The following is a 24,820-nucleotide window of genomic DNA, read 5'->3' as shown; positions in this document are numbered from 1 at the left end:
TTTTTCAAGTGTAGGTATTTTGATTCTGGAAGTAAGTTTCATCTATGCTCGCCATTAGCTTGGTATGCTTCCTTAAAAACATCGATGTAACTAAGAGCAAAGCAGAACATATAGCGATAAGAGTCTTCCCGAAAACTGTATACGTATATATTTCCTAATGAAAAAAAGAACTATGAGTATTATGACTACTCTGAATGTGATACATCGAGAACGAAGGTATAGGTATGTAATTTTATGCAGTAATTCAAAAGTGATTACAAATTTTAATATAAAGACTTATTTATAAAAATAATTTAATTTAAACGCAATAAATTTTTTGCTCTTTAAAATATTCAGTCACAAAATAGTTTTTTTCCTTCTGAAATAATGACTCGTTGCTTTCCACATATAAGGCATTATCCATACGCCAGACCTAAAAGAGCAACGAAGAAGTAGAAGTCCGAAGCATCTAACAGCTTTGCTGTAAGAATGCTCAGCTGTCCAATTTAAATATACAAACTTGGCTATATTTTTATTTTTAGCAAATAACAACAAATGACAACTATGTCAGGTCAATAGATAAGTAATTCCTAAGATATTGAATCTTCTGCTAGCTAATAATAACCGCTAATATATGACAACCCCAAGAAATCCCAACATGTCTAATCTTATAACACAACATAAGTAATGACCTGTTAGCATCGATATTGTAGTACTGACTTGGTTCTGTTTTTGAGGCCCTATGCTCCACTGGGAGCTAACGGAACAAAGAAGAAGACTTGGTTCTGTTTTAGTTGAAGCAGTTAACTAATATGAGTGTTGTCCAATTTGGAGAAGGTGAGTTTTGTGTGCTGACAAGGAAAGTTATTTGCCAAACCTTTCAATGGTTACTCTTATACCTACATACATATATAGTGTATTTAGATTAGGTGATTTTAATTTAATATATGTAATACATGAAGTGTGATAGACAACATCTTTGTGTTTTGTAAACCCAAGTTAGACTTAAGAGAAATTGTTATAGCTCTGCAGAATCGATTATCATTATTATTAAACGTATTAGACGTGAAATTGCCCAACAGCCGGTATTGCGGGCAGAAGAGTCCTATTGTACCAATTTCACTATTGATTACACAAAGCCCCTTAAAAGCTTTGTGAATAAAGTCTAGAACTAAATCTAGAGAAGAGTTCTTAATCTGTTCTGATGACAGAAGTTTCAAATCAGTCGATTATCATAACTACTGTAACTTTTTAGAATTAATACCTAATTATTTTTTTAATGTGATTACTTAACGCTTTTTTAATTAACTTTCTTTCGATTATTGACGATAAAAAAAAAGAAAATTGAATTTATTTCAAATTTATTTATGGTGCAGTACTCGTCGCTACACCCATTTTAGGCGCGGTTTGTTTAGCTTTCATTAAAAATTTTAAAGCTTTTCACTAATTTAATTAAAAATTTTATTATGCTCTTTACATAAGTGAAAATACCTTTTTACATCATTTATATTCTGAGCAATCCTAAACTAGTTTTCAAATTGATTGTTTACCTAGTAAATTGACACAAAAATGTTGCCAACAATTTGAAGTAATAAATTTTATATAGAAAAGTGATACTTAATAACCTTAACCTTAAGCAATTGAAAATGTGAAGTGCTATGAATTTTAATTATTTTTAGTTGCATTTTGTATGTGTGTATAGGCAAATAATAAGCTCAGAAAAAGTTATAAATGTTATTTCAGACTCAAGGCAAAACATTAGTCATAATGGGCGTGTGAAGTGTTTGGATTTCAAACAAGTTACTTAAAAGTGGGTTTAGAGATATTGTTTTATTATTATTTTTCACAGCAATTTTTTTCTCAATATATATTTTATGTTTTTAATAAATTTATTAAAAATACTATTAAAAAAATTTTAGTGAATTTTAATATTTAGGTAAAGCTTATAACTTTTGTAAAGTTTAAATTATACCATTTTCTACGTAGCCACTTACGAATATATTAAATGCTACGGATATTTTCATATGAGTGTAACTGACTACGCGTATTGTTATTGATAAGCCTCAAACGTAATTACTTGAACGCCGCTTTATTAATCACATGTTTAATGCTTTCTGTCATTTCGTTGCCACTTCTTTTCATTACTGCCCATTCAACTTATTCAACCGTTGAACTGTGCTCATCCGAGTGCATGCCCATATACCATGCCTTACCGTGGCTCCGACCATACACACCATACACACCATAGATACTATATCGAATGTTACGTGATAAAACGTAATGAAATTGAAGTCTACGTTTCTCACTTACAATTGCACATTAAATTAATTAAAATCGTTTGTTTTGCTTTCATTTTTGTTTTTATTTCGCTGTTCACACTGAGCTTTAAATTTTTAACATTTTTAATGTATTTCACTGCGCGGTTTGGCGCTTCTCAAATTTGTGGGATTTTTTGATAAGTAGCCAATAATGAATTCATCACGTGCCCGCTATTAGTCTGTTGGCTGAGTTATTCTGTCTTAACCAGGCTTACAAACTACAAAAATAATTGTTTACTTACAATTTCTATGACTAATTCCAACTGTTATTCACATTTGTTTGTGATTTTTAGTTACGTAAGGCAATGGATGTTTTTCAGGGTTGCTCGATAAGTAGGTTATATTTAAATTTTCTAGTATATGTTTTGGCAAGAAAATAATTTAAACTAGCGGCATAGATTTATTTTAATAATATGTGTTAATAATCTAAAATATTTATAGAATACATGATGCATATTACTTGCGTTACAGGTGTGATGAGTGATAAAATAGGTAACATTTTCTCAATTATATATATTTTCCACAAAAATGAAAATAAAAAATAGGTTGTTTACAAAAAATACATTCACAATACATTCCACTACTAATAAAATGCATTACATTTTTATAAAAACGTCTCAACAGTATTTACTAAAGTAATTAAATCAAATATTTTAAATGTTCTCATTATATCTTTCAAACAAATATTATATGTATGTTGCAAAACAATAATTAGACCACAAAATACTAGAATATTTTAGAATACTAAAATACTGATTAATTTGCTTAATATATTTTGTGTACAAAACGACATCATTGTTGTTGCAAGTTTATTGTTTTAAATACTGCAACTGCTTATATTGAAGCATTGAAATTAAAAATTTTTGAGCCGAGTGTGTAAGTTTATTGATATTTTCGATAATACTGGGATAGCTTTTTTTCGTTAGGTTGAAAGCATCGAAAGCCTCAAAGGCCTCAAAAGCTAAAAGAAAGAAAGTGTTAGACTTTAACCCATTAAAACCACTTCTTAGGAATGAATAATGAGAACTCCAGCCATTAACAGTAAAGGTCATTGTGTTGAAAATTTTTTTTTTTATCTTATAATTACAGGAGATTTATGGGGTGAATATATATAGTACTAAGAGTTCAACTAAGTCAGAAAATAAGAACAATAATTAGTGAAGAAAACAAGTGAACAAAAGGGTGCGGATTGGAATTGTATTGAACTGTTTAATTTTTCATGTTTACCCATTTTTAGTGCTGTTAGCTATCACTTTTACCTGTTTTTTCTTTCTTTTCTATTTCTTATTCCATTTATGGTAACTCTGATTTGAACTTGGTTTACTCTTATATATAAGTTGTTCCCTAGAAATGACCCGTAAGTTCCGCATTTGATTTATTGCTTCAAGAGATTAACACAATCGTATAAGAGGAGGAGCCCATTTTCATTATTTTCGAAAACGGGCACTTTTCGCTTTGTGGGAATACCACCAATATCAAAAATGTGGTCAGTCAAATAGTTTAAATTATATATCAGTTTTTAGTCCTTTGAATATTCTTTAGTTCGATATCTAACACATCGTTGGCCAAATGAGCTCGAAAATTATAATTATTAATTTTTTGGAAAATTTTCCATCAGTTCTGTGGAAATCTATAATATTTGTTTATTGTATAAAAATACTTTACAATTGAACTAGCTTTTTTTAACATAATTTATCGTTTATGACGCACTCTGTTTCACTTATCATAATTTAAATCGAGTTTATGAGTTTTTGGTCGAATAAAGTAGTATACGTCTCGCGTGAAAGAACGACTAATGGTAAACGGTGTAAGACAGATTTTCGTCTTCTTTAGAGAACAAAAAGTTGTGACACAATAATGTATTAAATTAAGTGAACCTGATCTTAAAGATACTATTACTTATCCAAGTAAACATGTTTTGATTATAACTTACTAGAGCATCGCATAGGGTCTGAATAAGAGAAGAGTTTGCCAGAGTGCAACAGTCAGAGGACGCCAAAATTATTCGAAATATTTCAATTTACTACTATTTATAGAATTAAAATATTATTTTTTCAGACGATATGGGGTTACTGAGTGTAATTAGAAACATTTCACAAAATAATTCAAATAGTTAAACGAAACCTTTGAAATCATTGTTTCTCTAATAATAATACTGTTTAGTGTATATACTGTATAAGATAATAACTTATTAACTTATCTTTGACAAAAAAAAAAAAATAAATTTAATAAAAGATGCAAGACAGACAAATTTTTAATTTAAACAGTAAAAATATATTCAAAATATTTATTTATATAAGATAGATTAACAGTACAATATTTTACAGAGGAAAGAGCGGATAGTAACTTGAGAACAAGTTCTCAGTCGTATATATAAAATTAAATTCCAAATTCACGATAGTTTTTAGTCTTCTAGAAAAATAAATTATATATATAAAATGATAAATGTCTTTAATTAACCATTTACCAATCTTTTGCAATTAGTGGATATTACAATAGTATATATGTTTGCTGGTATTTTTACGTCCCTGGCAAATATTATGTCCGCTTATTAAAATAATTTATTTTAATTATAATGAAAATTGAAGTGGAATTAATTAAAAACAATTGCGCTGTTATTTTATTTGTCGCTTTAGAATTATCATTTTTTATCAATTCTTCAATTCTCTTCAATTTAATTCACGCCGTATCTTTGAAATATATATGTTCTTAAAGGAATTTTAATTCTAATAGAGACGAAGTGTGAACACAATTGAAATATTTTATTTTAATTTATTTTATTTAAAATATTTTAACTTTAGTGTTATTTTTTTAAAGTTCTCTATTATTATAAATAGAGTATTTATTACAGAATTCAAGGTCAAAACTAAAAGTGCTACCATTTAAAAACGAAATAAAATGAATGTATTTAAATAGCAATTATCGCATTTAAAAATGACTAATTAAGTTATGGTAGTTTGTTTACTTCAGAAAAAATAAAAATAAAAATAAAAATAAATAAATGCACAATACAATTACCGATTTAAGTAGGTCAATGGACTTCAGGCACACATTGTACATTTTAATTATATTTTTAAATTGACTTTAGAGGTTTGTAATTGAATTTAGTTTAATATAAATCATCTCAATTTTGTAATGTAATTTGTAGATGGGGAAATGAACTTTATCTAAAAAATGCTATTATTAATGAGAAGTAATTTTGTTTTTTAATAAAAATTTCAGGTTAATACAATGCTATGGTAGAAGAAAAAAATCACGTGTGCTAATTACTACTACCAGTATTAGCTTCTGCAGTCTGTTTTATAACTATCAGTCATCATAAAATTGAATTCTTCAAGTATTGTGATCTTTAATTTACATTTTAAAAAGTGTCGAAATCCTTTTCCTTTCATCCAAAACAATAGGCGATTGAGATCACATGCTGTGATCTCTAATTTGTATTTTAAAAAATCTCGAAATCCTTTTCCTTTCCTTTCTTTTCCTTTCGCCCGAAACAATAGCCGAGCTACTAGATTTGCAACAATAACGGCAATAGTATTATCATAATGCAAATTAAACCCTAAACTAAGTATTGCAACCTAATTATGTCCAACGCTAAATATGGTACATTTTCCTGAAGCCAATCATTTATATTTGTCTAAAAATAATAATAGTACAACCCCATCCGTTTGTGAAATTTTTTTGTTCTAATATATATATTGAATCCTTTAACTTCTAACTCCTAGTGTAAATCTTTTCTATCAGAATATATTTTAAGTTCTTTTGAGAATTCTTTGGAGGACGCTCGCGATATGCATTTACATAGCTATATTCTAGCTTTCGGTATGAATCTGAAATACTAGTATCATTTGTTATAAATGATTTAATTAATATGTATCACTTTCAAATTTTTATGGACGGATTCGATATGGAATTATGGAACATTTTTTATGAGAATGAAAGAAAATAAAACAAAGAAATTTCAAAAATGTTCTACTTAATCTTTTCAAAATTTAAGTTCTAATCGACTTTAGTCTATGTGAAATGCCTTTTTTCCTCTATCTCAACGTTTATTATCAATTAAGTATTAATAGCTCTAATATAGCTTTGCATTATAGAAAATAAAAACCATATAATTTTAATTTAGAGATCTAAATATTATTCTGACAAAATCCGACTTCATGACTCAGTTTTATTTCTTATACATATGTAGACTTTCACCAAATCCCTTTGATATAAAAAATTGTGCTATTTAAATACTTAAATGCTTTTATTAATTTTTATCATTTTTTATTTTTTCTACGACTTTCTGATAAAAATATTAGACATTATTGTCGCCTTAAGAAAATATTGTAAATTTTTATCATTTTACACATTCCAGTCAGTATTAGAAATATTTAATTTTATCAAACATTGTGTATATTAATATGTATCTAATAAGTTTCGAAAAGATATAAAAAGCAAGATACTTTTATGACATCATAATAAATTATAACAATAATAAAAACTGAGAAAAAATATTTACATTCATTAATTTAATTTTAATTTAGCGACTTTGAGGTGTTTTTTAATTGCTGGAACTATGAGAGAGAATCGCTAATTGCATTTGATAAACAGTTTTGCGACACAAAATATTTATTTTTAATGAAAATAAATATAGAAAATAAATTATAATGTTTAAGATAATAAATTATAATTAAATATATGAAATTATACATAGAAAACACTAATAATAATGACATAAAATCTATAATTAACCATATTTAACTAAAATCTTTTAAATATTGTCTTTATTTGCAGTTTGAATTTAATTGCGGTAACTGTCAAAATCGTTGGAAAAAACTAGAAAGCAAGAAAATGGCTGACACCATTAACAAACCAAAATTGCAATTACGTACCGGCGTTTCAGTAAACGGCGACAAAACACCATCACCGGCGACGAAGCTCTTAATTAATCATGGTAAACCCAATTTCACCATTTCGCGTAGTAACAAGTTGCAACAAAATGGCGACAGCAACGACAGTAACAACAACAATAACAACGAAAATGGGTACACAAATGGCAACAACGTTAGCAACGACTTTATTGTGAAGAGTACCAAATTCAACGGGGTCTTCAAACCTGCCAATGTTACCGTAGAGAAACAAGTGTCCACTGAAAATGAGGGCATCAAAGTAGTGCTTAGGCCGACAAAAGTCACGGAATCTGTAGCAGTGAATAACGGCACACAAGAAAATGAGGCTGCCAAAGTAGTGCTGAGACGAGCCAAAGTTTCAGAACCCGCTCTTAAAGATGGTGAAGATGACTCTGTGCCTGAATTTATACGTAGACAACGCAGAATACAAGAACGTTTGACTAAAGAGAATATTTTGGATTTCGAAAATAGACGTAGCGGTTACTTTACACATGTAATGATATCGCCTACTGCTACTACAGCTAATCGCACATCTTTTGTTGAGACTATGTCAAGTCCAGCTATAGTGCCCGCATTAGAAATACCACCACCAATCCCAAAGGCGCGTATTGACCCATCAACATTGTTAGAAGAGGAAGAAGAGAAGGTTGTAGATCAACGAGCAGAAACAATCGTACCAGTCGCTACAAATGGTTATATCAATGATGAGGAAGAGGTTGCTAAAGCTATAGAGGAAGTTAATAAAGCTGTAGCTGGTGAAGATGATGATAAAATAATTGAACTCGAGCAAGAAACCGGTGAAGTGAAAGAAGAAAGCCATGAAAGGGTATTAGAGATCCAAGCTGAAGAAAAACCTACTGCTCAACCAGTAGTTGATGCAGTAGTTGTTGCTGTCACAACTGCAGCAGTCATCGATGAACCAACCAAGATTGTAGAAAACGAAGATACTGGTAAGCCTGCAGTGATTGAAACAGCAGTGTGCATTGACGAATCGAAGAAAGAAGAAACAACTTACGAAAATGCAACAACAGAAGCGGAAGCAATACGCGCTACTGTAGCAGCCGTGGCCACTTCCTTGCCAATTGAGGAAGTTGCAGTTCAAATTGAAGAAACACATCAAAATGGACATGTTGAAGAAGTCAAACACAGTGTACAAGTCGATGAGCATAAGCAAAACGGTGAGCCAGAGGTAACCATTTTACACACTAATGGCGTCGATGGACCCAGTATACCAACACCGGACCCAAGCGGTGCATTAGGCGTTAATTTTGAACCAAAAACTGTTGTATCCTTTTCCAAAGATTTGTCAAGTGAACCCAATAAATATCCCGATACGGTGAAGGTGGTAAAAGATGGTGAAGTTGTGACTAAAGAAACAAATGAAGATTTGAAAGACCTAGCTAAACTGAAGTTTGATATTCAAGCGGATGAAAAGGATGTACAAGTAACACCTGTTTTAAGAACGGAAGAGAATTAAATGAAAAGGATATGTAAAGTGGCTAGCAGTAGTGTAATTAGTTTATTTAATCTTATTATTCAATGACTTTTTAAAAGTTATTAATTGCAAAAATTTTATTAACTTTTATTCAATATGGTGTGTATATGTTGAATACAGCGCAAGAAAGGGACAACAGTGCAAGACAGTTTAAGCAAAACTAAGGACCTCAAGTTATTTTTCGTTACGCACATCACAATGTATATAAGCAAAACTTCGGCGTAATTGTTTACAACGAACATAGTCCATTTTATCCTATTATATATTACATATTATTTAATTATTATAATTATTACATACTTTAAGTCTAGAGTTGCCAAAATATTAAATTTATTTTAACTATTATAAATTATTCGTGTACATTATGGTATACATACATATATATGTATTTAATATACGCTATATACAGAATATATGCATCTTGTGCAATATAAACAGTATCTAGATGTTGTTTCTAAAATCTTTGTTGATTGCATTGGTATTTGTACATTTTTTTAAACTAAATGTTTCATTTTAATAAAATTAATACATTTTAAAACATTTTATTTTTTTACATAAATTTTGTTATTAAAAATATTAAAATAATATATTTGAAATGGAAATACATAAATAAATATATTTTAATAAATAAATATAGTAATTTAAATATATATTTTATAAAAACAATAAATATATATATAATAAAATATATTATATTAAATTGTTAAAATTTAATTTTAACTATTATACATTTATTCATAAAAACCGTAAATAAAAAGGTATATATAATTAAATATAAATCAGCTTTATCATTTTATTGGATTTTTAAAACATTTGTTTTTTATTGAGATATGAGATTGAGATATTTATTTGAGATATGTTTTATCTCAAAGTATATGTGAGATAATTAAATACAAATAAATAATTTTAATAATAAATATGAAAATAATTTATTTATTAAAAATAATATGTTCTATAATGAAGCTGAATTCTTTTTAATATTTGAACACGTCATCGATATCAGATATGGGTAACTCTTAAATGCGATTAAACAAGCATTACGAAGATATTATTTCATAATGGCAAATGATTCGGCTATAATCGCATAACAACAAACCAACTGATTGGTCTTGACCCTCTCTTGGCCCTCTCTTTGTTTAGGACATATAATTACTGTAAAAATAGCGTATTAATAGATACGTATGCCGATCATATAGGGGTTTTTTTAACGACTATTCTCAAAATTTAAGTCAGAGAAGCGTAAAGGAAAACTGCTCATCTGTTTTGTTTGTTTCGTAGGGCCAAAGTACATTCCGGAATAGAAATATAAAATAATATAAAAAAATTTGATCAAAAAATATAATTGTTTATAGTCTTATAGACAAATAATTATGTATTTATATCATGATTGCATGTGACTTCAACATGCAATCAAATGGAACCAATAATATGAAGTGGTACGCAGAAGCAGCCTATTGGTTATCTCACTTCGATAACTTAAACTGTTCTTAAGCCCCTTTATTATTTTTTTGGCTAAAGGGGATATATAAATATACGAGTATTAACGTAGTTGTAAAGAAATATAGAGTGATAAGTGAAAATAAAATGAAGGAGTGTAAGAACATAAAACGGGAGAGTAAATGGAAAGAATAGAGATTTAATCAGGTTGTTATCAAGTGGAAAATTAAAATTTTTGAACACTTAGAAGTTGCAATGAGTGAGTATTAGAAACGATTAACTCAGTAATGTCCAAATCTAATATAATATTGATGAGATATATATATTTATATATTATGCATTTATATATTTTATCATATCTCTTTTGCTTTGGTAATAGAACTTTTAGTTAATAATTATTTCTGAATTATGATTTGTGTTATTATTAATATAGTAACATAGTTCATTCAATATAAGATTTTGGATCATAGATCAGCACTTCTAGGACTGTAAACTCTATATTGTAGCAATATTAATTTAATATTTAAAAGAGTAGATATGTAAAGGTGTAGGTTAGGTTGGAGTGGCATCCATGTGCTCCAAAGCAATATTAATTTAATATTTTAAATTGTAGATGTGTGAAGATGCATAGTTGGTTAGGTTGGAGTTGCGTCCATGTGCTCCAAAGCTCGCTTAAATATCAATTATGTCCCATAATGTTAACGTAGATCAGATACCTTCCTTCGATTGCTAGACCTAAACAAACAGCTTGAAGGTAGAAGGCTCAAGCATTAAGTTCACGAAAGGGAGTGTCTTTCAGAAAGCTTAACTTCCCTATTTAGCTAGAAGTGAATGAATCTGATAAGAGTATATGGTATACTTAGCTAAAATGCATAGTAACCAAGGAATGAAAATAAACTATGCAGCATCTAATTTAGTGAACGGTTTTGTAATTTTATTTAAAAACATTACGTTTGTTGTCATCTTGGCTGATGAAAAAATTATTTCAAAACTAAGCACTGATTTGTGTTTCAAAAAATTGTTAAATAATGCATTTTACATTAAAATTGAAACTGTGAATGTTAATAATTTATCATTAAATTATTAAATCTGTGGAATATTTTCTTCTTTTGTATTGTTGACGGGCTTCACAGCTTATAATGGAAATAACGTATAACAAAAAGTGAATATTGTTATATCAATTTTAGATAAATAAAAACTTAATGGAATATTAAAAATTTAAATATGTTAAGTCAAAATGTATTTTTTTTTAAATGTGAAATGCAAAATTAAGAAATTTATGGGGATCTTTGTCAATGTGATCATGCAATAGGATTTTGATCATTATAGTATATTGGCAACTTGCAAATTTGTTAAAAAAATTAATATCTTTCACCTTTTTGAATTTATTTCAGTATATCGTATAAATATATTTTATTACATATATGATTTATAAGTATTATTTTATACTGTGTTAGAGTAAATAACTTTTAATGATTGCAGTTCCACTTTTAATCTGCTCTATTATTAAAAATAGTATATTTAAATTTAATTCTTTTTGACTTTCGTTTTGACTTTGTGATTATCTTTAACTTTTTCGAAATAAATTAAAGATGTCGGACACCTTTCCAATTTGTTATATATGTCATATTTCAAAAAAAAATTAATAATTTTTGTTTTATATAGTTTTTTCTGTGTATTCAATAAAACTAATTAACGATGTCTCGTGATTAGGCTATGAATATGTTATTTATCTACGTAATAGATAATACAAAAATGTGAACAATTAAAGAAGAATTATTATAAATTATTTTTGATAGCTTTTCAATAGAAAATTGACCACAAAAATCCCCACTCTTCAAGGTGTTATGAATTGCTTAGAATAATTGAGTGTGCCAATCCCATTTTCCCTAATTGCCTTGGCGTTAAACATGTGAGCTGTCATTAACATTTTGTCATTCTGATATTGTTTGTATAGATGTTTTTCAACTGCTATATCATATTTGATAAAATAACAAGTGGATATAATTGAATAAAATTCAGAAAGAGTGATAAAAATAGTAAATTAAAACATCAAAGACTTCAGTTACAGACGATCAAAGACGAAGCATAGCTTTAACTGCTGAGAGCATATGTTTTCTATTCCTTTATCACTGTTTAATGCTGAGAATACAATCAACGCCAAGCGAAAGTTAGAAAAACGATGATTTGATTGCTAAGGCAGATGCTTTTCTCCCTAACATTCACTTCTCAGATATAGGTGTTCCAATTGCTACAGTTAAACTGGCAATTAAACAAAAATACCTGAGCATAGCCAAGCAATACTGGGCTGATGAACCTCATTGTCAAATACCTAGGTTGACTTGGTCTAATTTGGACAAGAAACGAACTAATCAGTTACTTCAAGTAAGACGGAACCTGCTTAGCACCACGGTATCTGTGCTGACGGGCCAGTGCGAAATAGGAAAACATGCTATTAAACTGGGTCTACCCGACAATGAATTTTGTAGAGGTTATGGCTCTGAGGATGAAGAGGAGACCGTGCCCCATGTCATGTGTCAGTGTCCTTCTTTAGCTAGCAGAAGATCAAAAGAACTGTTAGGTTGGTTTTCTTTTACCTAATGGAGGAGTCGTTACCTTTTTCGGCGTTAGCTGTATACTGACTTAAGTGTATGTAAGTACAAATGCTACTCCTGTGGTACCATAATGGGTGGGCTACCTACACTTTTTATGTCTAATCTCGTAATAATTATATTTTAATCATTATATGTTTACACTTACAATCATTAAATCATAGCACATTATTTGTATGCATTTTGTATGTATTGACTTTTAAATGTATTCAAATGCACTATTAAGTGCTGATTTGACGGTAATTGATATAGTTTTAAGTATTAAGTATTACTTTTGTGTTTTATATTGAATATTTAAGGATAGGAAACTAGCCTTTATTGCTGCACATTTGTCGAGTTATTTGCCATCTTATAAAAGTATTAACTGAATGAAGTGGTAGACCGTTACATACCTATTTATAATGAAAGAGTAAACATGTATTAGCTAATCTATATAACATTTTATATGCAAAAAAGATAAATTATATTTATTATTATAATTTATAATTGGGTAGAGTTGAAAACAATAAAAAATAAAAGTTCAATGTTCAATAGGCATACCTTCAGTGCTCTAATTGAAATGTTGGAATATTTTTATAGCTTCCATATATTTCTGCTAATGCCTCTGATTATTTATTTTGGCAGTATTGTCTAATTTTTTTAATCAGTTACGATTATGGCGCTTATCAAGCCATTCCTTTTTGTTGCAGATAAAAAATATATTTTTTTGACAATTACTGCTGACATTGATAGTGGTTAACACGTATTTTTTCATTTTAAATTTTTGCTCGTGTTTTTATTCTACAATATTTTATTTTTTAAGGTTGTTATAATGGTTCATTGTAGTCTCACTTACCATACATACGAGCATATATCAAATCTTATTTATCTTTGATTTTGAATTGTATCGAGGTTACGAATGCTTTGCTGTTTAACTTTGTCGGCGCCTGACATTTATGATTGATTACAAATAATTTCTTACATAATATAACATATATACGAAAACGAGTAAATATCGGAAGAGGTGCGTTAGAGTTGAGGGTGCACTTTGAAAATTAGAATAGTCTGAAGTTCAAAATAATTAGTAACCAAATCTTGTAATTCCTTATTTACCTGATTTAGTTCGAAATGAATAATTATTAATATGAGTCATATATTTTAATCAAATAAAAAGAAAGTTAGCATAAGATAGCATTACCAATCATTCATGTTGGAACTCATGTTGGAAAATGGATTTTTAACTTATTTTTGTGTGTTGTATTTTGTGCTGATTTTAGACAATAAATGATATTACTTTAGATCCTTTTTTAACTATAAAACATTAATAAAATTTAACATTATTTAAATATATGTTAAGGTTTATATAAGTTGTTGAGTCCTTCACGCAACAACTTGTGAAGTATTAAGCCCTTTCTGGAATCTTAGATATAGTATAACAATTATCTCAGTGTAAAACAAATAAATCTTCTAACAGTTCTTAGTATGATTATTTGCAAATGATTACTTCTTAGCAAAGAATATAGTGTTGAGATTGTTTATATAAATACTGAAAGTCGACTTCAATTTATATTTAAATAATATTATGCTAAGAACAGGATGCTGATATATAACCAAATAATTCGTTCGTCACTTTTATATGGATGTGTAACGTTTAGCAAAGCTTCAAACACTATTATCGCCAGCTAGAAATTGTACAAAGCCAGGCTTTGAGAAGAATTTTCAAGCTATCATGGTACATTAGGACGAATGACATTCTCAGGGATCTCAAGATTGATCCGATCAAAAAATACATAAAGGATAGAGCCCTGAAATTATTTGCGAAAACTGACCTTGCCACAAAAGTACATGAATATCAAATGCAAATCCATTGGACGTAGGGCCTTCGTTTTTATGGAGTGGAATGTTACTTATTAACTTTATATAAATACAAATATGATGTAATCACCTGATCATCATATTCGTCATTTCAGTCTTACGGATGTCATATTCCATGTTTTTCATAGGGAGTAGTTTTGCGTGCTGTTTGCCTGAATGATTTAGATTATGTTCGTTAATGGGTGAATACCATAGAGGTATAAATGTTTTTGAACTTTTAATACTAATATACTTATCGAATAAAGTTACTAAAAAGTTCTTTAAGTTATGTTGTCATAATTGAAATGATACCTTTAGAACTGTATGTGTACTAATTATAGTAAGCATTAATGATCATATAGAATATGCTTGAAAGTTGCAATATTTCTAGGAGCAAACAAGTCGATTCTCGTTTCTGGGTTAAAATATAAAATTCTGTGAACCGGTTTATCTGAAAGAACAATTTTATCTTTACTAAAATAAACAGAAAGTTTTATGGTTAAAGTTTTTCAAACTGCAAACAGAAGACTGCCTAAGTGAGCAAAAAGTTTTTAACCGCATTTTGCATTAATGCGAAGACAAGAAATGGAAATCCTTACAGTAGGTAAAGAGCAGAACTCTCACTATCACGTGAAAAAGTTTTGGACAAAATAGAATGAAAATAAAAAAATTGGAAAAGGTATAGTTAATAAACGAACACCTGTCAACTACTTCACGATATCCTTGGCAACCAATGTTAGCGGACAAAGCACGTGCAACACATGACGCACATTGTTGTTGCATTGAAGTTGGTAAACAAGGGATTTTGTTTACCTACCACACGATGAAATGCATTTTGGGGTTGCAGATGCATTTATGTTAAATTTGCTGTCCAGTGTATGATTTGGCCCACTATAAGGCGCTTAATCGATATAAAACAAGCGGGCGAACCCATGCGTTAGCAACAGAGCAGAAAAGTAGCCACAACAAATGTCCTCAAGAAAGTTTTTATTGCTAAGTTAGCAGTCCAGTTTCAAACGTCAAATTGTAATGATAGTAAAAAGCAAAATTTTATTTCAGAAATTCTGAACATTTATTAGATATTTATTTATTTTGAATATTAAATTTTGACAGCAGACAAGTTTAAAATTTTTTGATATGCAAGTATATAGAGAAGAGCAAGTTATTTTCAATTTGATATGGATTTTTGTCTCAAAGGGTCACAGGTAAATATTAATTTGTGTGCTTAAAAATATTGTCAAATTTTAAAAGTAAAATAATCAAATGGAAATGATATTCACCTTAAGATACCCTTCAGTAATGTCTTGATATTTCAGATAAACCTTGCGAGACGTCAACAACCAAAACCGAAGTATTCACATATTAACGCTCTTCCAGTAAACATTCGTCCACATTCGGCTACTCTATTCTTTAGGCGTAGTCACTCGTCACCATTCTTGAGGCGTCCACAATCAGCTGATCCAAAATTTGGGCGCACAAGCAGGTGCGACAGCGTTTGCGGTGCCTATTGCAATGACAAAAACTATCCTTCGAACTTAAAAAATAATAAAAACAAGGTATGTAGAGCTAAGTATTTATTTGATAAAACATTTGTTCGTAACTAAGTTGATTATTTCTTGAAGATATTTAAGTGAATAAATCTACATAGTTTGCTAGTTTTAATGTAATAAGACTAAATAATTTAATAAGTAAAACAAGTTCATATTTAATATGCACTATGTGAGAATCATGTAGTTCTTTTAGTAGTTACCAAGTTATGAAGAGGGTACTAACCGCTTATTCTCACACAAGATCTATCTAATCCGATTGGTTAAGGAAAAACCGTTCTTAATATAAAAAATATTTAAAAACAAAATCACCTTAAATATAAACCAGTTAATATAATATATCTGCATTATACATATTAAATAATAAAATTACATATGTGCTTCTGCTATTACTTATGAATGTTTTCTTCTGTTGACAGCCAAGGTGTATACATTCACTTTCATCATCAAATCTCTTGAAGCTATTGTTGGAAGAACCAATTAAAAGATCCTGGTTACTTGACAATCCAGTAACAACACGTACGCCTTCAATTGACTGTCAATCGGAATTGAGTACACCTCGAAGAAACTCTAGTTTATACAATATTGATAGAAAATATTTACGAACAACTTCAGTGGATAGTAGCAGTGTGGAAAGCGAGAACTCAGACAAGCACACCAAATCGTTACCCATAGATATACATTTAAAAACTAAACAAAGGTTAGCGTAAAACCGGCTAAAGAAATATATATTATTAAATTTCTAAATAAAAATTTTTTTACAGCTCTGCCTTGGTAATCAACAAAACCATGCACAGCTTTACAAGAGAAAAGTCAACATTAAACACAACTTCCCGTTATAGCCAACAGCATAATGCAGATTATTGGCTGCCAACAAGCAATACGACACAACTCTCTACCACTGCCACTATAATAAATAAATCTACTAAACCCGATCTTCCAGGCCGTGTTTCGTTTTCAAAGCCCAGTTTGCAAAAAGATGTGGACTCAAGTGATTGTGATAACGACAAAGGGGACGCATATCTAAAATATAGCACTGAACTAACAACAACTTCTAATACTCACAGAGATACTATAGATGAAAGTATATCTGCACCAGGGCCTATGAAGTACAATTTTTCTGCTGAACACTTAAATGTAATAGACTTTCGCCCCAAAGAGCGTCCCACTAGTGCAGGTCTTAAGAAATCTGTTCATTTCGGCGGTGCCAATGGTGATGAAGAAGTTTTAGCTGAAACTTATGAATACCCAAAGTGCCCTTCCGAGAATTGTTCGTGCAGTACACGAAGCTCTTCTACGACAAGCACACAGGACGGTTTTGATAATGCCAAATGTGCTTGCGACTCGCCAACCTGCAAATATGCTGTAAACGATAACAGAGCTACTAATTTCTTAAAACTGGATTTGGAAACGAATCAGTCTTTAAGTGTTACTGAAACAAATAATACAAATTCTTTTGCTGGTATTAAAAATTTGGAGGAATCTGAAGTCATACGAGAATACAAAAGTACAATAGCACAAACATTAGTTAACCCTACGACTAGAAATTTAACAGAAGATAGTAAATCAAAACTGAGCAGCTTCTCTAATCTCAACAATATGGAAACCAGCACGTTTCTTAGTAAATATGCTGCACCCCCAAAAGCGGATATTTTACTAGAAAAACAAAATAACTTGTCTGAATCAAGGAATGGTTCAGCCTATAATAGTCTTGCTGGTAGTAAACGTAATTTGATGGTTGGTGCTGACAAGGAGCCCAGTAAGAGTCACAACAACAATAATACTAATTTAGAGAACTTAAAATCGAAAGTAGCCTACACTTCAACTAGTGATTCTGTCATTAATAATTATTTAAAGGTAACTGCAAGTGTGCCTGTCATTACTAAAAAAAAGGAAAATAATAAGAGTGAGTCCTCCGAGTCTAAGTCAGTAGGTGCGTCGGCGAAAAAAAAGAAGTCTTCTATGCCGGGTATATTAAAACCAAAATCAGTGAGTGCTACTACGGATCGTTCGAAATTGCAAAAGGCGACTAGTTTTAATAGTTTGAGCGAAGATAAAAATTTGAATGAGTTCAATTTGGATAAAGTAGATACGTGGATGTCCATGCATGAATCGACATTGCCGAAAAAGACTACTAAACACTCTTCTTTAGAAGTAGGTATAGATAAGTTGAATGATGTTAGCAGTGAACAAGGGAATGACGAAGAAGAATTGGATGATGATAGCAATTCAAACATTTCTCTAAAATCAGACGGAAATTCACAGGATGATTCCACCTATAATGAAATAGTTTCAGTTATAAAAGAAATCGATGAGGAAAAGAAGAAAGGTAAATCTTTAATGTATTCACAAAATTACAATAATACTATATATAATGTACACCGATGTCGCACCAATACTTACATTTATATATTTTGTATAATATTATCGATAGATAACTATGCGGAACGTAGTATAGTTGACATGGAACTCAAAATTGATACCCCCACCGAAATGGGAGATACCCCGCACAGCACAAACGAATTACGCGAAGCAAGAGAAACACCAGATAAATACAAGTATGCCTTCGTTTTTGTCTTCAGATGTTAATACAATGAAATTGTTTTCAGAGATATACTAAATTACTTGGATAATGTGGAAGATAGTTGTGATAAAACGCTAATGGAGACACGTCGATCCATGCCAGAATCTAATCGTTCTGAAGTTGAGTTTATTGTAGAGCCTGACATAGTTGAAGACGTGCCAAAGTAATTAAATACTGAGATTAATTAATAGTTTATATGTTAAAAAATTTTTCTTGCTAGACTATCGGATCTACTCATGTTACCTAATCACCAATTAGCAAGACGTGTGGTTGCTCTGAGTCTGCGGGCTAACGAACTGGCGAATGCAGTTTATCTATCCAAAGAAAATGTTGCTAAACTGCGAGAAGAGAAGCAGAAGAGCTTGCGAATGGAAAAAACAAATGCAACTAATCGTTTGGCGGACCAAAAGAAGCACTACGAGAGCATCGTACAACGTCATCAGACATTCATTGAACAGGTTGTTACTAGTCTGATTGAAGGAAAATTTTTGCATTATTATATTATTTCTTTTTAGTTATTAAAAGATAAAGGTTCTTTGTGCGAAAAAATAGCTGCACTTACTAGACGTTTGGAGAGTCAAAATCAAGCTTGGGAACACAAGCTTGAAACAGAGACAACGAGAGTGAAAGAAACCACTTTAGCGGGTGAAAAAATTAGACGTGAACGTTGGGTGCGGGAAAACACGAAGAAAATCAAGGTATGTAGAACCAGGATGAGAATTTAGGTCAGGAACACAAACAATTGGAGAATTTGTGAGTGTAGCGAAAGAGAGTGAGTCAAGGACATTTTAAAACAGTACAATTCCCATGTAATGAGAGATAAAGGTTAAAACAGAAGTTATATTGAAGAAGTGAGATGAAGTAAGATGAAGTATACTAAGTATGTGAAAATAAGTGCTAGTGTAGAAAGATTAATAGTAGATATTCAAGGATGTATATACGACTACAAGAAGTATTGTAATAACAATGTAATTGTTTAGACTTGGAACGGATGAGAATGTTAACGAATGAGAAGTAATATTAGTCTAAATAATAGAAATCCTTCCAAGAATCGGATAATTGCTGTCGAAATATAATGAGTGGTATTAAGAATACAATATAACGTGAATATGTGAAAAAGTAATGTAAAGGGAAAGAAATGTAAAGGGAAAAATTATTAGCCCATAGAATTATAATTTATAATTACTGCGGAAATAGGAATATAATATATGAAGTATAATAATATAAAGGAATAAATGTAATGTGTACAGTTAGAAAAGAAAGGATAAAATATTATTAAGTGAAAATAAATAAGAAAATGTATGAAAACGGAAGGAAGTAGTATTAAAGGAGATTAAGAAAAGAAAATAGCAACCTCCACATCCTTTTCTTGTGTAATCATTACTTTCAGACAGTGTGACTGAGATACTAAATTTTAAACTGGATATGCGGTTTAATTGTGAATTTAATATCTCCACAGGAACTCACAGTTAAAGGACTGGAGGCCGAAATTAATAAAATGACATGTGAACACCAACGTGAAGTTACTGAATTGAAACGTTTTCATCAACAACAACTATTGGATTCGCTAGAAGAAGCGCGTATAAAACACGAACAGATTGAGAACAGCATACGTGAAACTTGTGCACAGGATCGTGAGTCCATAATTGAAAAAGAACGAACTGCCATACGAGAAAGGTAAGGATATTCTCTTTCTGAATAAGAAGAATACGAATATTTTTTTCATATGATTGCGACTGTAACATCCTTATCCTTTTAGGTTTGACAGACAAATGGAAGAAGAAAGAAAATCATTTGATGAACAAAAACAAAAACTTTTGGACGATTTATCTGCACAACGTGAAATTCATAAAAATGAATTGAAAGCCAAAGAAAAGGACTACCAGAACAAGCTTTTGGATGTACAACGTGAAAGTCATAATGAATTGGAGCAGAATGTGCTTGAATTGCAAGGAAAAATGTCCAAACAGGATGAAAAATATCAGGTTGTTTTAATATGCTATATAAAAGATCGATGAAGTGTGACACATAAGTTTTAAATGTCTCTTTTGTAGAATCGCATAAATACCATTGAAAAGCAATATGAAGCAGATTTTGAGATATGGAAAAGGGATTATGAGAGCAGCTGCAAATTGGCACAAGTGGAGAAAGAAAACGCTGTACGGCAACATTATCGCGCAGAACGTGACAGACAAATCGACGCTATAGTAGTACGTATGGATGCAGAGGCATTAAAAAATGGAGAGGAATTTGATATGAAAATAAAGTGAGTCTATCATATATATTTAAGAATTATATTGAATGATTAATAACAAAGTAGTATGATATCTATTTTAATGTTTTTTTTAATTGTTGCTAATTTACTACTTACTTCATTTTTTCTGAAAAACAGTCGTTTAAAGGAGAAGTACGAAAGGGATATACATGAAATCGAGTCAGTAGAAAAGTCACTGAGGGAAAAATATACAGACACACGGACTAGACTTGCAGAATCTGATGCTCAAGTTCGTAACTTCCAGGCAGAAATTAAGCAATTACAGATCGAATTGGGGCACAGTAAAAAAGTAAGTCACAAATATAAATTGAAAAAGAAAAGCTTAATTTTACAATATACATCAGCGTGATTATACTTCTTTGATTCCTCGTTTGACTTAAGCGACTTTATGTCTTTCCAGTTATTTAACATTTAAGCATGGGGTTAAATTCTATTTCTTTATCGTATGCTACTAAGTTTAGAATTATAATGCCGTAGTTACTAACTCATAGTGTTGTTACAGCTAAAATAATATCATTCAGCTAATGCTATTTCATTCATCTATGTGTTGTAATCCCGAACGCTATATAAAACATCATCATCCAATTAATAATATTTAATGCGTCATATTTCTCTGCCGAGTGCTGTAATGCCGCTGTTAGAAACTTCTGGTTTTCTCAGATCTAAGACAATAATATCTTATCAAAACTATTTCTGTGGTCCATGCTTCTCTGTTGAGTGTTGTAATGCCATAGTTAGAAACTTCTAGTGTTTTTACATCTGGGACATCATCTAGTTAATGGTACTTCAATCGATTAGCATCAATCTAGGCACATTACTCGCTCAAAGTAATAATTACTCTGCAGCAACAAATGACACTCTGCTATAATTTAAAGTTATAAAATATCTGAGAATAAGATTAAAGTATGAGTGAGACATATACTCTTTGGACTTCTACTCTTCTAATTCTACTTTTAGCATTTCATTGCTTTAAACGCTATGTTAAACACTTTCATTGAGAAAAACTTTGGGGTTAACAGCTGTTTCGCTGCATCTTTTCAACAATAATCACAAAAAGCCTATAATTTTTAAATAATAATGTTTTCATTATTTTTATTATCACATCTCACAGATGTGTGACGAGTTTTTAAACGAACGCGATCAAATGCGAGATAATCTACGTAATGAATTGCAATCGGAAGTGACTTCGTTAAAATCGGAACGCGACGGTGAAATTCAAAAAATTCATAAAAGGTTATTTAATATACATTACAATTATTCCAATATCAATTAATAACTTTTCTTTAGAGTACAACAAGCCATCGAGAAAAAGGATGTGACAATAGATATATTACAGAAGGAAAATGGTTGCTTACGCGAACGTTGTCTAAAACTGGAGGCAGTCATTCGACAACAACGGAAGGATTATTGTGTTAAATAAATTTCAATAAAAGAAATAACTTATGAATTAATAAATGTACTTTTAAGCATTATTTTAAGTTATATATTATAAGGGACTTAAGTTTCTTTCTGAGTGAGACAAAATCTATTTCAGTCTAAAGAGAAAAGGAAGAATTACTGAAAGACTATAAGTTGAAGTCTCCTTTTTCTTAATGGAAAATAAACGTTTATCGATTAAGCTTGAATTTAAGTTTAAGTTTAATTAAGTTATAATTATTAATATCTTAGAAATTAATTAATTCATTATTTTACTTTTTTAAAGCTCTTATTCCTTTCCATAAAAGGAGTAATTCATACCTCATATAGTCATAATTTTATAAATAAAAAGCATCCTAAAGGTATGCTTTGAAATTCATACAAGAATAAAAATACAGCCAGAAATAGACTGCAAAAATATTTTAAGATAAAATATTGAATTCCATTGTCATTTTTAATAATACATAAATAAAAATATTTAGAATTTAAAAATATTTAATTTTTGACAAAAGCCATAAGACTACAACTATGAATTTTCTACAATTTTAATAAGTCTTATAATTCAAAAAATTCAAATTTTTATTGTATATTTAAATTCAAATATTTATTCATTCATTTGCAACATTCAACATTACATTCAGGAAAATATATTCATTAGAAGTGAATTGGCGCAGTTAGTCAATTCCACCACATCATCAGAAAACATTTTAAATGGGGTTAAATATATTTGTGTTTATTTTTCAATCGTAATGTTACGTTACTTGAAAAATCTACAGATGAGTCATCTTTATGTGGGTCTTATTGCAACAACAAAGTGTAATCATGTTTCTATACAAAAGAATGTTGCAAACATTTGTTTTATCTTTGTACTACAAAAACCTGTTGATTGCCGTCTGCGTACGTAGATACAAGTGTGGCTAAGAGGTTAACGTTGTCAACATATGTTGGTTTAGATGGTGTTGAAAAGATATACTGCAGCAACATGCTTGTGGGTAAACATGCTGCTATGTTAAGTCGTTTTGTATGAAGAAAAAGACAACAAACAAATGTTACCAAAGCAAACTAAAAACATTAATAATAATTATTATTCAAGTATTTTAGTACTTTTTTTACTTTTTAATACTTTAGTTAATATTTTTACATTTTAATACTTTCATTCATTGCCCATTCTGAATGCATCCAAGTTGTCAATTACTCACACTAATCGATTTGGAAATGATAAAATGAAAAAGTGGTAATGATTTGGACAAGAATGATCCAAGAAGGTCCAGAGATATTCTACCATGATGAAAATATATAGTCATTGCAAACTCACAGACTTCACAATTAGTCCACAAGTATATTATCACCACCATGGTAAATTCTTCTATGCTCATTAATAAAATGACATTTTATACATATAGAAGAAGTTCATATTATATCGATTTCATTTCAATAGTTCCATGAATAGTCCCAAGAACACAGTAAACAGAGACCTTATGATGTTAGTTGTTCAATAGTGTGGTATTACGTTTCATTAGAATATTCAATTTCGCCTTATTGGATTCGATTGTCTTTATAGCTGCCTGATTATCTATGAAAATGGAAGTAATATTCGAAGGACAAATTGTACTAACTTGTATTTATTAGATTGTTTTTTCGATTGCATGTATCTCAGCCAGAAAGACGCTGTAAGTGTCATAGAGTCGGTATGAACACCATATATCTTGCTTCCGTTCCACACTCTATTTTTAAGCCATATGTGTGCATAATTCTAGAGTTACCTATCTCAGATCCTAACTTTTAGTTTTCTCTGCTCAAGAGAGTGTAGGAATTCAAGTTTCGAAATCCCATATTGTTAACATCCAGTTAGCAGCTGATTCCAAATCATTCTTGTCCAAATCAAAATTGTGTAGTACTCGTAGTTGACTGCTTTTTACTTGATGTTACTTGATGTTTCTGGGTTCAACTTCAAGGTCTTGTGCATATCTTAAGAAGAGAATAACAATAGCTTAAATTTTTGTTAATACCATAAGTAGTTTTAGTAGAAAATGTCGTAAGATAAAAATTAAGTGCTAGTGGCTTAGGCTTTTTTTTTGTGGACAATATTGTCACATCACGACAACCAAGTTAATGAACCCAAATTAATGAAACTGATGATTTCTTAAACATATTTTAATTTTGGACAGCCGAGTAATTACTACACTTTCTTAAGAACTTATTTTACTATTTATATAACTACTTATATACGTTTTATTTCTTTTAAATGTGTAATAAACATATCCTACCATACGCATTTGATCTTTAACGAATGTGTTTTACATACAAAATATTCTTAAGTTAAGTTTTCTTTTATAATACTTTTGCATCATGCAGACTGAATCACAAATTAAAAGCATTACTGCCTATTATTTATAAAAATATAATATAATATATTTTATTTTTTTTAA

At 30.0% G+C, this 24,820-nt stretch overlaps 2 protein-coding genes across 2 annotated transcripts; both read left to right on the top strand.

Moving 5' to 3' along the window:
* Positions 1 to 7,080: 7,080 nt before the first annotated feature.
* On the top strand, positions 7,081 to 9,001 carry LOC119682786 (putative uncharacterized protein DDB_G0292292). The gene has a single exon (XM_038096298.1). It carries the CDS (start codon positions 7,134 to 7,136, stop codon positions 8,667 to 8,669), a length of 1,536 nt encoding a protein of 511 aa, XP_037952226.1. The 5' UTR covers positions 7,081 to 7,133; the 3' UTR covers positions 8,670 to 9,001.
* A 6,659-nt stretch (positions 9,002 to 15,660) lies between these two features.
* Positions 15,661 to 22,434, top strand: LOC119686289 (centrosomal protein of 131 kDa). Its single transcript, XM_038100841.1, has 14 exons — positions 15,661 to 15,774; positions 15,886 to 16,125; positions 16,536 to 16,816; positions 16,881 to 18,445; positions 18,551 to 18,674; positions 18,726 to 18,863; positions 18,921 to 19,158; positions 19,216 to 19,398; positions 20,160 to 20,377; positions 20,460 to 20,685; positions 20,755 to 20,966; positions 21,093 to 21,264; positions 22,087 to 22,208; positions 22,263 to 22,434. The coding sequence occupies exons 1-14, from the start codon at positions 15,748 to 15,750 to the stop codon at positions 22,393 to 22,395; spliced, it is 3,879 nt and encodes a 1,292-aa protein (XP_037956769.1). The 5' UTR covers positions 15,661 to 15,747; the 3' UTR covers positions 22,396 to 22,434.
* The last annotated feature ends 2,386 nt before the right edge of the window (positions 22,435 to 24,820 follow it).

Source organism: Teleopsis dalmanni, chromosome 2, assembly GCF_002237135.1.
Source record: "Teleopsis dalmanni isolate 2A chromosome 2, ASM223713v2, whole genome shotgun sequence".
Lineage (NCBI taxonomy): Eukaryota > Metazoa > Arthropoda > Insecta > Diptera > Diopsidae > Teleopsis > Teleopsis dalmanni.
Note: the sequence above shows the minus strand (reverse complement) of the source record. Positions and strands in the feature narration are given on the sequence as shown.

What these genes read in the sequence shown, in the direction of transcription:
- LOC119682786 (XM_038096298.1), top strand. Translation starts at nt 7,134, where the DNA reads ATGGCTGACACCATTAACAAACCAAAATTGCAATTACGTACCGGCGTT.
- LOC119686289 (XM_038100841.1), top strand. Translation starts at nt 15,748, where the DNA reads ATGGATTTTTGTCTCAAAGGGTCACAG. An exon ending in ATAGTTGAAGACGTGCCAAA is followed by an intron (nt 18,864 to 18,920) that starts GTAATTAAATAC and finishes TTTTCTTGCTAG; the next exon opens with ACTATCGGATCTACTCATGT. An exon ending in ATTCAAAAAATTCATAAAAG is followed by an intron (nt 22,209 to 22,262) that starts GTTATTTAATAT and finishes ACTTTTCTTTAG; the next exon opens with AGTACAACAAGCCATCGAGA.